Source organism: Stegostoma tigrinum, chromosome 5 (genome assembly GCF_030684315.1).
Source record: "Stegostoma tigrinum isolate sSteTig4 chromosome 5, sSteTig4.hap1, whole genome shotgun sequence".
Taxonomy (NCBI): domain Eukaryota; kingdom Metazoa; phylum Chordata; class Chondrichthyes; order Orectolobiformes; family Stegostomatidae; genus Stegostoma; species Stegostoma tigrinum.
This window is the reverse complement of record NC_081358.1, coordinates 82018639-82035273: the sequence shown is the minus strand read 5'-3', so window position 1 is coordinate 82035273 and position 16635 is coordinate 82018639. Positions and strand designations below refer to the sequence as shown.

General features: G+C 38.9%; 1 protein-coding gene across 21 annotated transcripts in view; it reads left to right on the top strand.

The window, feature by feature from the left end:
* dlgap1a (discs, large (Drosophila) homolog-associated protein 1a) overlaps window positions 1-16101 on the top strand; it is a 715152-nt gene extending 699051 nt beyond the window's left edge. For all 21 annotated transcript variants that reach the window (XM_059646107.1, XM_059646106.1, XM_059646105.1 and 18 more), the window contains 3 exons: window positions 2251-2342; window positions 2607-2759; window positions 13572-16101. In XM_059646107.1, coding sequence (XP_059502090.1) covers window positions 2251-2342; window positions 2607-2759; window positions 13572-13787 — 461 coding nt within the window. In that variant the 3' untranslated portion in view covers window positions 13788-16101. The remainder of the gene's footprint in view (window positions 1-2250; window positions 2343-2606; window positions 2760-13571) is intronic.
* The last annotated feature ends 534 nt before the right edge of the window (window positions 16102-16635 follow it).

Below are 16635 nucleotides of genomic sequence, written 5' to 3'. Positions count from 1 at the left end.
CCAGCTCAAGGGCTGGGAATATTCTGCCCTGCATTTTGTTAGGTAACTGAGAGCTGAGGTCTTGAGCATTAATTAGCTGATCTGTTTGGTATTTGAGGGTTTTTTTTCTCTAAGTGGGAGCACAAAAGTTAGGTTATAATGAAAGAGAGTCATGCATCACCACCCTCAACATCTCATCCTAATCTACGCTAGTCCACTGGCAAAATGAATCTAAAAGGTTGAAGATAAACCCAAGAGCAATGCGTGACCAAGACCTCTCCTGTATCTTGTCAAGGTCTACAGTTTCACGACTCGGTGTTGACCCACCATCAAGACCATTGCATCTTGGATTGGTCCTATCCATCCATTTGGCTCAGATTACAAGTTTATTTCCATTCCTTCATGAGATGACAGCATCATTGGCAAGGTTAAAACTCATTCCCCATCCAGATTGGGGCTTGAGAAGGTGATGGTGTTCTGCTTTCATGAACCATAAAGGTGTAGGTAATGTAGGTACATCCTAAATACTGTTTCTGAATAACTTCAGTGATGGTGAAGGAACAACGACACAGTTTTAAGTCACAATGTTGTGTTGCTTGGATGGGAACTCTCAGGTTGTGGTGTACCTGTGCATCTAATGCTCTTCAACTTCTACCTAGATGGTGGGGGTCAGAGGCTTAAGTGCCTCAAAGGAGGTTAGTCAAGTTGTTACAGCACATTTTGTATGTACATACTGTTACCACTGTGCGTTATGTTAGAACTAATGGTTAAAATAATGGATAGGGTATTGATCAAGCAGTTGCATTGATCTGGATGGTGTCAAGCTTCTTGAGTGTTGTTGGAGCTACACCCAACCAGGCAAGGAGGGAATGGACAGGTTTGAGGAGTTAGGAGAGGAATTGCTCACTATGTACTTCCTAATCTCTGACCTCAGTCATTGGTGAGACTACATGTGTGTCGGCATTATTTGTAATTTCATCATCAGGCATCTGTAAATTATCAAATGCCCCTCTTTTCCTTACATTTCACAAAACCACTTCTTACATTCCAACAAAGTTCCCAGCAGAAGTCTCCTGCCTCTCAATTCTTCAAGCACTACCTACCACACTTTCTTTGAAACAGTAGTCAGCAATAATTCAAAGAAAGCTCCACCAAAAGGATTTAACACAATGGTCAGTGAAAGATCATTTTGTCTGGCTGTAGAACAGCCTCAGGATTAGGGGGTTGACCATATAGTCAAACACTATTCCTGCCTCACCCAGCTCAGAATCTATTGCACATTTACCATTTCTTTCATGTGAACCTTTGGTTTAAGAATTCCTCACACATACTATCCTTATACAAGAGCTGTAATTCTAAGTTGATACATTCATTCCTCATCTCAGTCCTGCCATTGATTTTCATTGCAAACAGTAAAGGGACTATTGCTTGGTGGTGAAAATGGTGTCTGTGCAATGGCCCAGGCAAGAGAAGCAATATTTTTTGTCAGTTTTAATATCTGCATGCGACACTTCTGTGAAGGAAGATGATAAAGGCATTTAAGAGGTTCTGGATTGTTCTAATGCCTTGCATCCAAATCTCAGAAATGCCTGATAACATATTTGGCTACATCCGACTGCTCATAGATGCCCCTTTTGCTACAGAACCTGCCATCCATTAAATGATCTGAGTCTATGATAGAGGGGTTAATTGCCAGAATGCATCCCTGCAGATTTTCTAGATGAGCATGTTGAGGAATGTGACAACTTCTGAATCAGTAGACATTGTCCATTGAACAGCTGCCACAAGCAAGGAAGAACTCCACTCACCAATCTCTGTTGTCAGCCGATCTCAGCTGAGGCTGTAACACAGGATTATTGACTGACTGCCTTACCTTTGGGTCAGGGAGGAAAATGAACCACTCCTGATGACAGCCCGGCAGCTTTTGCTTGTTTTTGAATATTAAGTAATGACGGAGTCAGATGAAAAGCAGCAACTGGCCTGAAAATTTACTTACACAGATTTAATTGTCCAGAATTGAGCCTTAACAAGTCCTAAGTTATTTATTTAGCAGAAAATAAAATTGAATTCAGACACTCTGAAAATTTGTTCGTAACAATTTCTCTCATTTTGATTAAATGTGTTATTTTTGTTAATATCCAAAGCACTTAATCACTTAGCTGAGTACAGACTTATTTTCAAACAACACTGAGCTAGATATTGAATTGTACAGTATACAGTTTATTTGAAACTTATTGAATATCACTTCTTCCTTCTATTATTTTACTTTAGTTTTGGGGAAAATACGAAGTGCAATTGGAAGTGCTCAACTCCTCATATCTCAGAAGTTCCAACAATTCAGCGGACTATGTGAAGAAAACATGGTATGTGAACATTGTATTAATGTGCATTCCATCACGCTTGTTCCCGCCAAATTACTGTAACCATAACAGCATTGATTCATTCAAGCAGTGACTGAGCTGAATTGTTTAATCTTCAAATAGTTTTAACTTTACTGGCATACCAAAGCTATCAAAATAAGGATCTAATACAAGCAAAAAAAAAATGCATATATGTGTATGCCTGTGTGTATTCTTAGAAAATAAAGTAAGTGCAAAACTTACACATTCTTCTCCTGTTGTGCACAGAATCCAAATGCTTGTCCTCGATTAACCTCCCAAGACTTGGCAGGGTTTTGGGACATGCTGCAGTTGTCTATTGAAAATGTCAGCATGAAATTTGATGAGCTACATCAACTGAAGGCAAACAATTGGAAGCAGGTGGAACTTCCTGAAAAGAAGGTACCTTGGACATTCCCAATAAATCGACAAAAAATAAATGCACTTCTCTAATCTGCAGTGTTCTCAGATTTCTTTCAGTAATGCCTTGGTGGTTTCACAGATCCATTTTGAGCAACATTAACAGTAGATGCCAGAAAATCTGGACAAATTTTGTGCCTAGAGATTCTTTGAAATGCATGGTAACTGTGTGGTCAAAGGAATGTTGCAAGATGGATTTAGAAGGAATGTTTTGGATGTTTTCTGTAGTTAAATGAACTGGAATCAGTTAGTTCAGAACATGTCATGGATCAAATTGAATGGGGGCAAGGGTTAATATTCATTTTCATCTCCAAGAGAAATTTACGGAATGAAATTCAGACATATTCTACAATGGCTGCCAATTAGAAGTAAATCTTTAATCACAAAATATTTTTGTAATTTCTTATTTCCCTGCATTCACAACACTCATGATGGCCTCTTCCCATAACTCCCCATTTGGATTCCTCTCCAGCCCTAATATTCAGTAAATATTGGTAAATAGAATGTTACAGTACCAAAGAGAGGGAGAGACTGTCTTCCGGGACGACTTCAAGCAGTGAAGGGGAAGTATTCAAGCACTTACTCAGCTCAGTGAAGTACATTAATTAATCAGATGGCAACTCTGTTCAAGACACTGTCATTTATGCAGAAAATTGAAAATGCTAAGGGCCCACAACTAGGCCAGAAATGGGAACTCTATATCTGGCTGTTTTAGAGTTACAGGACTGTGTTAGAGGTTGCATGCAACGGAACAAAGGCATCAAGTCAATACATTTCTGTTGGGCCTATAACTGGTGATATCCTCATGAGACAACGCGTAGAGGTAAGTACTGCTTTACAGACTTAAAGAAGCTGCTAATCATATAATTCACTCCAATGCAAAATCTGGTCATACCCTGAGCTATTATTGCATTCAAATTTCAACAGCTGCCATGATAGGATTTGATCCCATGCTCCCAGCACATTAGCCTGAGATTATATATTACTAATCTCGTGACTTTACCATGTCTGGAAAAACAGATAGCCCAGAAACCAAGAGTGAAGATCAACAAAGTAAGCTGACATTTGTAGGTGAAGTCAAAAGGGGCCAGCAGAGATTCGGCATTATCATTTTACATGAGAAAGGATTTGACATATTTAAAATTCATACAGGACGTCTATTTCAATATGGCTGGCTGCCAGCTATGGATAAAAACAGTGGATGTTCGACCCATAAGTGTCAAACTGCAAAATTCAGGGGCACAGATCTTCAGGGGTATAGCCACTTTACCAGAACTCAATCACAACGCATAACAGATTATGAGGCTCTCTATGCAGTAAAGGACCAGAACACATCACTATTAAAAAGTAATGCATGTATTTGGAAAGATCTCTTACAGAAAATACTGCCTGGGAGTAAATATCACCAACAATCTGCCCTGGTCCATCTGCAGCGATGCTACAGTCAAGAAAACACCAATGCCACCACTTCTTCAGAAGGCTAAATAAATTCAGCACAGTGGTTCTTAATAATTATTGTCCATTCACCACAGAAATTATCCTAACCAGAAGCATCATAGCTGGGTATGGCAACTGCTTTGCCCAAGATTGCAAGAAATCACGGAGAGTTTGAATGCAGCCCAGTCCATCACACAAGCCAGCCTTCCTTACATTGACTCTGCCTACACTTCCCACTGCCTCACGAAAATAACCAACATAATCAAATACCCCTCCCGAACTTATTAAACTCTCTTCCACCCTCTTCCATTGGGCAGAAGATATAAAAGTTTTAAAACACACACCAATAGATTCCAGAAAAGCTTCTTCCCCACTGTTATCAGACGTCTCATATTGTAGAGTTGATCTTTCTCTGCACTTCTCTGTAGCTATAACTCTATATTCTGCATTCTATTACCCTGATTTACTTATGTAAGTAATGATTTGTCTAGATAGCATGCAGAACAATACTTTTCATTGTGTCTCTGTACATGTGGCAATAATAAATCAAACCTATCAAAATCAAACCATTTAGATTACATTTACCTTTCAGAATTTAAACACTAGAAATCTTTCAGAGATTAACATCAAGGATTCTGGAAGGCAAGCAAGGTATTATTTGTTACGTTTGATGTCAGCCATGGTATTATACAAGCTCAGACCAACGTAGAGTCTGACTACAAGATGTTTTAAAAATATTGCAATGTGCAAGGCTTAAACTCAATACAAAGTGTCTATTCTCAAAGACCAAAATTAAGGGTTAAATTTTATCAGAAATCAGCTAAATGTCAATTTTGGCAAATTTTGTCTGGGTTTTTGTCCATTAGTCCTAACTAGATTTCCTGTGTTGGCTGTCCAGATGAATTAGCAGTGAGCTGGAGTGACCAGGTAACTACTCTGATTTTCATGCTGGGAATTCTTTAGCATTTAGTTTCTAGCAGGTGGGTGGAAGAATGAGAAAGTGCACCTTAATGAGTTGAGAGTAGGTAGTAATGAGGGTGATACTGAGTGATAATCCAAGCAAATAGGTCTCTCACTACTCACTAGAAAGAATTTTGACTCATCATCCAACTATTGATTGAAAAATTGGACTTGCTGCTATCAACGTTGAGAAAGTCCTCACTAGGCATCTCACCTAATTTTCCCAAATTTCTCACCATGGCCCACATGGTTCGGGGACTGGGAGAATTCCACCCTATATTTTTGAGCCTTGTAATCGAGAAGCAAAGTACCACTGTGGATTCCAGAAAGATAAGTGAATTTCCATAGCCAATGATTTACTGCGCTATTAGGAATTGAGACCCAAGTGGGAAAATTCATTTCTAACCTGACCCGTTGCACTCCACTCATAAGACTGTATGAAGTAAGGCCAACAATGATACTGGATTCAGAAACAGACACAGACTGCAGCTGTTCAAAAGATTAAGGAAATATTACTGTTCTTAAAATGTGTTTGCTCATTAGCTTATTTATTTACCATAGTAGCCACAGATGCATCCTCCGAGGGATTATGTGCAGTTCTCATGCAGGTGCATAATGATGGAACCAAGTAGCCCATTTGCTTCAAAAGCATCAATATGCTACAATTGAAAAAGAAGCATTGTTTCTTACAGTGGAATGCAAAATGTTTGCACCTCATTTTGTGGGACTGAGATTTCAAGTCAAAACAGTCATGAATCACATTACTAGAATCAAAGAAAATTCCAAAACTACAATTGCAAATACAGAGATTCAGGTACAGACTAATGAGATATGGCAAAGTGATAGTTCATTCCCAGGCAGGCACAGATGATGGGTAATACAGTATCCAGGCAACGGTGGATCAGGCTGAAAAAAGATGTAATTGTTAATTAATAGATAGAATCATATTCTACTGCAGTGATCAATGCACTTCCTCAGAGAAATTGTGGAGCTCAGAAGTCAGGCAAGCACACAAAGATGATTGACGTCTTTCTGGGAGTGAGAGTTCATACACTGTCCAGCAGATCAGGTTTTGAAGAGGTACCTTGAATAGAAGCAACAATGAACAGTTGTGGAAGACCTATTGGTGTACAGCCCCAGATTGGTCGCCACTGAAGTCTATGAGGCAAGAAATCTTGAAATGGGAATCACAAAGTGCAGGGCTAGATCTCCAACCTCTACGTGGTGGCCTGATATTTTAGAAGAAACTGAAGATTTTACTTCAGTGTGCCTCACATGTGCTATCAACAGTTAGGTGCCAGCTGGTCTATTAATGCCTTAAAAGTGTTCAACATGATTGTGAGAGAAGGTGGCACAAATTTATCATACTATACTATACTATACAAACTTCCTAATAGATTGCTACTCAAGATGGATTGAGACCTCAAGACTTTATATGTCGGAGGAAATGATTGGAGCACTGAAATTCAGGATAACAAACCTCAATTTGTGAATGTGGAATTCAGTAAGTTCACTACAGAGACGTTTATCTATCAGTTCTCCAATTCATCCTGAGAGAAATAGAGAAGCAGTGAAGGTGATCAAAGCCATAAAGTAACTGATGCTAAAGATCGTAGACTTGTAGTTAGCAATGCTCAGTGTAGATCAGCATAATTAACAATGCATACTCACTGGCGCTTGGGAAGAAGATTAAAAACAGAGATACCATTGTCATTATGCAATGTCAGGCTGAAAATAATGTCTCAGGACAACAGGATGATCAAGAAGAGAGACAAAAGACCACAGAAGGAAGCAACAGAAGTGGTATAGCTGAAGGCATAAAGTAAAAACGCTGTCAACTTTGTGTAAAAGTCTGGAGGAGGGGCAGACAAGCAGAGACAACAGTCCTCCAAGCAACAGATCAACTAAGATCCTACATAATTTGACATCCGATGGAACATTCAGGAGAAACAGAAAGGTGTTGATCTGACTCAAGCCAAGGTGAGAATGAGTCTGGTAACCATTGTATGTGAATAGAGACAGCCAGACTCCATCAAATACCATACAGGATTGTACAAAAGATAAAGGAATGGGAGAGAATCGTTACCCTCTGTGAAAATCAAACAAACCATATCAGGGCATCCAGTTGGACTATCTTGACCTAATGGGTTTGGACATGTGGAAGATAATATTAGTGATATTAATGGCAGTGCAAGTAAATTCAAAAAACAAATTGCAAGTATCCTGTAAACTGAGCCCCAGACTGACAAGCAGAGAGCTAGACTAAACGTTCCTTTTCAGAGTGGCAGGCCGTGATGTGTGGGGTATCACAAGGTTCAGTGCTGGGATCCCCGCTGTTCACAAAATAAATTTAGGAATTGAATGCAATATCTCCATATTTGCAGGTAATGCTAAGCTGGGGAGCAATGTGTGCTGTGAGGTGGATGCTAAGCGGTTGCAGGGTGACTTGGACAGAATGGCTGAATGGGCAAATATTTGGCAAATGCAATATAATGTGGGTAAATGTGAAGTTATCCACTTTGGTTGCAAAAAAAGCAAGGCAGATTATTATCTGAATGGTGGCAGTTTAGGAAAACTTGAGATGCAATGAGAGTCGCTGAAGATTGGTACGTAGGTGCAGCAGATGATGAGGAAAGCTAATGGCATGCTGAGAGGATTTGAGTATAGGAGTAGAGATTTTTTTTTCTGCAGTTATACAAGGCCTCGGTGAGACCACATTTTGAGTAGTGTGTGCAGTTTTGGCCTCCTAGTCTAAGGAAGGACAATCTTGCTATTAAGGGAATGCAGCGAAGGTTTACCAGGCTGATTCTCAGCTTGGCTTGACTGACTATGTCAGGAAAGAATGAATTGACTCGGCTTGTAGTCACTGGAATTTAGAAGAATGAGGGCAGTTCTCATAGAAATATATAGATGTGGGAAGAATGTTCTGGATGTTGGGGAAGTCCAGAATTAGGGGTCACAGTTTAAGAATAAGGAAGGATTTCTTCATTCAGAGAGTTGAGAACCTGTGGAATTCTTTCCCACAGGAAGCTGTTGGGGCCAGTTCATTAGACGTATTCAGGAGGGAGTTGGACATGGCCCTTGCAGTTTAAGGGATCAAGGGGTATGGAGAGAAAGCGGGAGTGGGATGCTGAAAGTGTATGAATCAGCCATGATCATATTGAATGATGGTGCAGGCTCAAAGGGGCAAATGGACTATTCCTGCACCTTTTTTCTATGTTTCTATGTTAAGGCTAAAACATTGAATGTTTTCAGGAAGGACGTAGTTAGAATTCTTAGGAATAAAGGGATCAAAGGACGTGGGGAGAGAGTCAGAACAAAATACTGTTTTGGATGATTAGCCATATTGAATGGTTGAGCAAGTGCCAAATGGCCTAAACATATTCCTATTTCCTACCTTTCTCTGAGTACGAGAGAAGCTAGATGGACAATGGATGATGATGTGACTTATTATGTTACTCTGACATCAGCAGAGCAGAGCAAGGCAATGAATAGGGAAGAACTGATCAGAGAGGAAGAGACATGTAATGGATGAGGAGGGGGGAGACACAATACCAGAGACATATATTCGGTAACCTGTACATAAAGGGCAGTGTAGTACTGAAAAGTGTGAGAGCCTTATTCATGGATAAGGACAGCTCGGGGATACTGGAGACTAAGAAGGGTGGTAGCGTAGTGAAAAGGGAGCAGCACTGAATGACTGTAACCCAACACCCCAGTGAAACAAGAGACGGATCCAATGTGCTCACAAAGAAAGTGAACAGTAATGTTAGCATAAGGCATACTGAAACAAGGATCATACCGGTATGATCATAGCTGTCAGGTATAAAAGCACTATAAAGCAGATTTTTGAAAATTTAATTTATGAGATCTGTGTTGCTGGCAAGACCAGTGTTTATCAGCCATCCCCTAATTGTGCTCAACAAGGTGCTGCTGAGCTGTCTTTTTGAACAGCCCCCTGCAGTTTGTGTAAGGAAAGTATGTCACCGTTAGGTTGGGAGTTCCAATATTTTGACCCAGCAACAATAAAGGAACTGCAATATTTGTTAAGTCAGGATGGTAGTGCATGATGGTCAAGTTCTCATTCTTGTGAACAAGTGGTCGGTATGACAGGTCGGCACAACATCGAGGGCCGAAGGGCCTGTACTGAGCTGTAATGTTCTATGTCCTATGAAGGTGGGAGTCATGGGATACAGAAAAGAGCTTGGAAACAGCTGGGTGTGCAGGTGGCCTGGGTAGAAGGCCTGATGTGACACACTGGCAAAGCGCGTCACAGCACCTTCAATGACTGTTTCATACCCTGCATGCCTATCCATTGCCACCTTATCCATTCCACATAGCATCTTAAATGCCACCTTAGTATCAATCCATATTCCCTTATCACCCCTTTTATTCTTACATGTACCATGCCTTCTCACCCAGTATCCAACATGAGCAGACGTCAAGAGCTACATTTAGATTTAATAAAGTTTTTGCCTGGCCCTTGATGAATTGACTATTGTGAAATTAGTCACGTAACAATAATCCTTTAATAATAGCCCTCAGGCTTGTGTCAAAATAGCGGAATAGCAAGTACTGATTCTTTTTAAACAATGGAGGTAGGGTTTTTCTTTGCAAATATTGAAAGGAGATTTTAATCCATGCTGGCTTTACAGTTCGCTTGACCATTGCCTTGACATTTCCATTGACCCTGATAGTTTCAATGAGTTTATGCACATCTTATGCATACTAATGTCTATTTTTAAAAGTCCAAAGAGCAACAAATCTTGCTCAAGGAGCATCTTATCTCTTCCACAGTGCACCTGTCCTCCAGCAAAGAACACCTGACCATCTGTAAAGGTGTCCCAGAGCCATATCCAAAACTTTATGTGTGCAAAGGACTGGAAGTTTTAGGTGTTGACCTATTATCTGTGAAGCGCATATGTCATGCTACAGACATAAACCAGTGATAACCCGATCAACCTGAGGCAGCTTCACTTTAACATGTGCATTTGCATCCATGAGTGGTGGATGGATGTACCATACAACACCCTATGCAAAATAGTCAGGCCTCCACTACCATTTTCATAACAATGGAGAGCTTCTCCATCTGCACAGAAATTCATACCTAAATACTGAAACCAGGTCTAATTACAAATTTGATATTTAACTTTTAAAATAATGCTAAAGATAATCAATAATTCATAGCTTATTTAAAGGCTCAGTTCATTACTATTATAGATTTTTATGGCTGTCCGACATATCATGATCATTGCAACTTTCCTGTATCTATAAATAAGTTGTTGCGCTTATCTATAAATGATGGGAGAAAGATATTTCCTCAGGCAAATTCAGTGCAAGGTACTTAAATAAGTACTTAAGTAAAATAAATTGTTATTATGTTTGCGTACTGACCTTCCAAATGATAATGCAGATCTGATAAAATATAATGTTGCTTATAATTAATACATTTCGATCGACTCATGTAAATTCATACAAACATAAATATTGCCTGCTAACCACAGGCATATAAACGAAAACATAATTTTAGTATTTATATTGAGGCTAATGTGACTTCTGCGGCAATTTGTGTGGTACGGTAACATACAGACAAAGAAACTCCCCATCTCAACCATCATCTAAGCTGAGTTAGCGATGAAGCCAATGTGGTGCCACAATGTTCCATTATATCCTCAGGCTGGGTAGGGGAGAAATTAGCCAGACCACTGTTTCTGATTGCTATCAAATGATCTTGATTGAATCAGGGTATTGAATCAGGACAGAATTGCACTCAATTTTAATTCTGGCCGCAGTTGAATTATACTCAAAAATTTGGAAACATTTGCAAGATATTTAAATAAAATGAGGCGGCAGATTACTGCATATATTTGTGAAACATTATCCAGGCATGAGCTACTAATATTGGCCAGAATGGGGATGAAAATGGGCAAAAAAATAAATTGCTTTTAACAAAAGTTTAATAATTATTTATTTGAATGCAATATCTTTTCAGCTAGGACCCAGAACAAGAAAGGATTTGATGTCAGTCAAGAATAGCTAGTGAATACTGATGTTAAGTTGAGCTATTTAGATGTTACTAATCTGCAAGTTAGATGAACCTTGCACTAGCACCTCAAAACATATGCCACTTGCCTACATCATAAGAAGGTAAGGGCATACATAAATAATTTAAATATACTTTTGGATCTAAAGTACTTATCCCAAGATAGTGCATGCATTTGAAAAGTAAAAGTTTCCCTTTCTTACCCTTAAATCAACACATTATGTATGTTGTACTAAATCAACAATGTATGAACTTATAACTGAGCTAGGAGCAGAAGTAGAACACTCAACCACTTGAACCTACTTCACCATTCAGTAGAATCATGGCTGGGTTGATTATTCCAATTCTTGTTTACCTGAATAACCTTTCACCCCCACTCCAGACAAGATTCTGTCTACGTCTGTCTTAAAAATATTCAAAGATTCTTTTTCTGCTTTGTTTTCAGAAAGAGAATTCCAAAGACTTACTATTCTCTGTTAGACAAAAGTTCTCCTTATCACTGTCTTAAATGAGTGATTCTTTATTTTGAAATTATGACAGCTAGTTCCAGATTCTCCCACCAGACAAAACATGTTTTCTACAGGCAGCCTGACAAGGCCCTTCAAGAATGTATATGTTTCAATCTCTTTTAAGCTCCAATGGATACAGCCTGCCTAACCTTTCTTCATTTGAAAACCTGCCCTTTTCACATATCAGTTCAATAAACCTACATTGAGCTGCCTCCAATGCACTTGTATCCTTCCTTAAAAAAGCAGACCAAGATTGTACACAGTACTCTGATAGTACTTTTACCAATGACCTGGATAACTGAAGCTCATGCTCTCTACTTCTGTATTCAATTCTCCTCGCAATAAAAATTAACATTCAGTTAGCTTTCCTAATTTCTTATGCCCTTGCATGTTAACATTTTCTGACGCATTTACTAGAACACCCAGATTCCTCTCCATTTCTCTGTCACCTCTCACACTTTAGATAATAGGCTTCTCTTATTATACTTCCTGGCAAAATGACATCTTCCCACGTAATACTGCACCCCTGGAGTGATCAAATAGCTTGCCAACATAATGTTGTTAGCCATTTGGGTAATAGCACTATATAAATAGAACCAATCTAATCAGGAGAGAAAAGAAAATTAGGTTTGCAGGAAGAGCGCTAGTGATACAGAGCTGCAAATTTAAAGCAATACTTCTGAGAAGGAAAAGAACAAACTTCTATTTATACAGCTGATTTCAGAAACTCTGGATGTCCCAGAACACATTGCATTTCAAAACTATTAGTAAGCTGTAATGTAACAGCAATTTTGTTTTTGCAGAGCAAAATCCCACTAAATAGATGAGACACACGAGTAGATACTCTGTTTCAGTTATGTTGATCTAAATATTGGTCAGTGCCTTTATTGCTCTTGGATGGAATGGTGGCTCAGTGATTAGCACTGCTGCCTCAAAGCACCAGGGGATACAAGTTTGATTCCAGTCACAGAATGCCAGTGACTTGGAATGCAAATTTGAAGACAACACCTTAGCTTCCCCCTGGGCACTCTACAGCCCAGAGGACTCAACAATGAATTTGCCAATTCCAAATAATCTTCCCACCCATCCCCTGCCTCCCTTTCTAGCCTCACCTCTGTCGTTCCATTCCTCCTTTCCAGCCAACAACCAGATTCATCCCTCCAATCAACTAACAGGTTGTACTTATTACTACCACCCCTCTCCCTTTCTTTTGATCTGCAGCTCCTCGGGCAACTGCTCTGTTTGGATTTGCACATTCTCCCTGGTGTGGACTTGATGGGCTGAATGGCCTGCTTTCACATTGTAGAGATTCCGTGTCAACTGACAGTTTTCACCCTCAACCACTGAGCTCTCCTTCAAAGCCACAAATCTCTGGACCATTTTGACCCACATGCTTCTAACTGAGAGAGTGGTCCCACTAAGCTAAGTTAGAGTTTAACTACATAAGAAGTGAAACAATTCGCCTAATGGAGCAAGTTTGATTGTTTAACTGTGAAATACCTTTTCTGACTGAGCTATTGCTTCCAGAGAATCTAAACTTGTACAAGGCTATAGAGCTATGAGAACATTCTGTCCTTTCCTCCCTTTCTTCAGATATCATATTGATACTGTGTAGTTGGGCACCAGAAGAAAAGATAATTTCTGTGTGAATTGGTGACATGGTGGTGTCAATAACGTTGAGTAATTTTGATAGTGACTTGATACGTTTTCTTCAAAAAAGCGACAGCAACAATGTTGCCAGGTGCTGTATGCATCTATGAATTGTGTGAAATACTGTGGTTGTGTTTTGCCACACCTACCTGAAGAACACTAGTCGCTCACATGCTGTTGTATTTCTTACTGCAGGAGAAAAGAATACCTCCTCCTGTGCCAAAGAAACCGCCAAAGGGTCAAGTGCCCCTCAAACGAGAAAAATCACTGGAAGCCACAGAGAAACAAAGGCAGGAGGCACGGAAACGCCTGATGGCTGCCAAGCGAGCTGCGTCTGTGAGACAGAACTCTGCCACAGAAAGTGCAGACAGCATTGAAATTTATATCCCAGAGGCCCAGACCAGACTATAAGCCACACTGGGTAGGAACTGTGATAACCTTACAATCACAGGGTGGGTTGTTTGTAGCACATTCATGTTACAAGTCAATTTGGGATACAGCCAGGTGTTCATATCCCTTTAAGCCCCTTTGGAATTTTAAGTGTCTGAATGGATTCGTGGAGGGGTGGCATTCTTAATAAACCCAGGAGAAGGATAATAAGCTGTTCCAACTTCCTATCATTAATGTAGCTGCATTAAATATTTGCTAACTGCCATGTCATTTGCATGGCTTCATATTAATTGTTGTTGCTGTTGCATTTTTGTAACCTCTGTACTTGGCTCCATTGAATCATCCATTTCTGTAGTTCAGTTTCAACTGTTAACAAATAGTTAAATAAAATTAAGGAAAGAACTAGAATTTACGTGCGCACAGCAATAGAAACACCAGAATTTAATACTGCTGAAAGGTCTTTTGGGAAATTGATGTCTTCCTAAATGTAGATGTTAGAATTTAGGACCAAGAGTAATTATTTCAAAGCGAATGAGCTCTTTAACACCTCACATGTTTATAACTGGATTTTGACAACAGTGAACTCTAAATATGCTCACAGCACCACGAGCAATGAGCGGGGCACATGCTCTTTTACTTGTTCTTTAAAGCGCATAACCTTCGCAAGCTACATACATTCATAAACGCAGGGGTTCACACAGATACATTAAACAAAAACTAAAATCTTGAGTGGCAGATTTCAAAGATGTACCAAGCATTGTCCATCTCCTCAAGTAGTTAGTTACAAAAGGTCAGTAATGGCAGGGAAAGATTTTTTTTATAATGAGCAAAATGGGATAGTTGCAGGCAACTCTTCAGATAAATTGAGTATGTGAAAGCCATGCATAAAATGGGCTTCCTAATCTTTGTGTTCCCTACTTCCATGTAAACTCACGAGTAGCATTAGTGTGCTCCTTACTGCGCCTTTTAATTGATAATAGTCTGGTAAGAAGGTATGAAATAGAAAAAAACTATGAGATCAACATGTCATTGTAGATGAGCCATTTGGATAATGCAATGATGATACAGCGCATACTTTTAAAAGTATGATAGTTATAATGATTATTTTCAGAGAAGAGTGCCTGCTTCTGAAATTCACTGGATAAGGGCTAGTGATTCTTTGCCATACCTTGACAACAAACTAATTTGATCCTATCAGGTGTCTGACATTTTTTTAACTGTCTTTTATCAATTTCTGTTGGAGCTACAATATCCAATATTCTTGTTCACTGTTACAATTTGTACGTGCTTTTGATTCAAATGTGTCCAATTATGTACCTGCTACAGTAATGTTACCAGTTAATAAGTAATGTACTTTGTCAGTATGCTGAGCTCTTTCATTTCCAATTATTACACTTTCAGTAACTTAGAGATCTGGACTGGTAATGCATTTGCTTAAATGCATTAATCTGTTCCTAATATATACATATATGGTGTGCTATATGAAAATAAGTCTTTTTTTAAAGAAATCAAATATCTGTTTTCATCTAACAGAAATGTCCTCTGTCCTCTTGCAAGCCTCTAAAAGCATGTTTTGCTCTTAGTTACTGGTAAGAGAACCTACATTAAATAGACATTGTACTGAGTCATTTCTTGTCACCTTGAAAAGGTCATTTGCAGTTTCAAAAACTAAATGTTGCTATGTGGTCAACCTTTATTGTGAATTTGGAGGACAACAAACCTGAAAAAAAAATTATTGTAAAATGGTACTTTTTGTCTATCAATTCCATAGGGACCATTTCCTTGTTCTTTGTAAATGTAGCCCTAATAATTGGCTTTAGCCTCCCTCACAACTTTGTATTGACTTGAGCCGAATCGGGCAATATGTGGATCTCACCCTACATTCCTTTTTAATACAAATATAAATCTGTTGAACTGTTCTACCTGATTATATATATCTAAGGTTTCTAGTGAAAGTACGTAACTTGAATAATGGTACATTCCAGTATGTGGAAAGAAAATGTTGATTACTTGTGCAAACAACATTAAAATCTTGCATAAAACTGGTAGATGATTAAAAATATTGAAGAAGTTATTCTCATAATGCCCCCTAGCCAATTATCCCATCATTTGTCAGATTTGAAGATGAATTATATTTGAAAGTTGTTAACTTTTTTGTTATCTCATTTGTATTTATTGTTTAAATGTAAATGAATCCTTAACTTATTGATGATGAAGTAGATTACTCTTTAAACAGCAATTCATGTTAATAGCAGTGTGAAATACTGAATGGAAAACAATTCACCAGAGAAGCCTGAAACGATACCCCTCTAATTTCAAAATAGTTTGTGTGTTGGTGGAGTTTAATTATTCAATAAAGGTTTTTTGTAAATAATTGAATGTTTACCATGATGTAAAATATTAAATGAATTAATTAAAATGATGTATACTTACATTTCTGTGTTAAGTTCTCTCTGAATTTCTTTTTCATTCTGATCTTCTGACATATCCTGATGGCACTTACTGCTATTCAAGTTCTACTGTCGGCATTGGCATCGAGATCCTCCATTGGGTGACAATTTGAATGCACATCTTAGGTAATGATTATCACCGAGCACCATCATGGCATCCAAACAAGTATTTGCCAGCAGGCATAAGAGGAAAAGAATTTAGAAAGGAACACTCACCCTGTTTTCTCTTCCCCTTTCCAAACAGTGCAAACATTAACTGAAGGAACTATTGACCATGATCTACATGAGTTAAAAAAAGTGCATTTTGAGTCTTTGACTAAGTCCGGTCTCGCTGTGTCTTGGTACTACGCCAACCAGGGTGTTTACCCAGGAAAGTATGAGAAGAAAGGGTTGCTGATTTGTAATTTGTCTGCTTTATC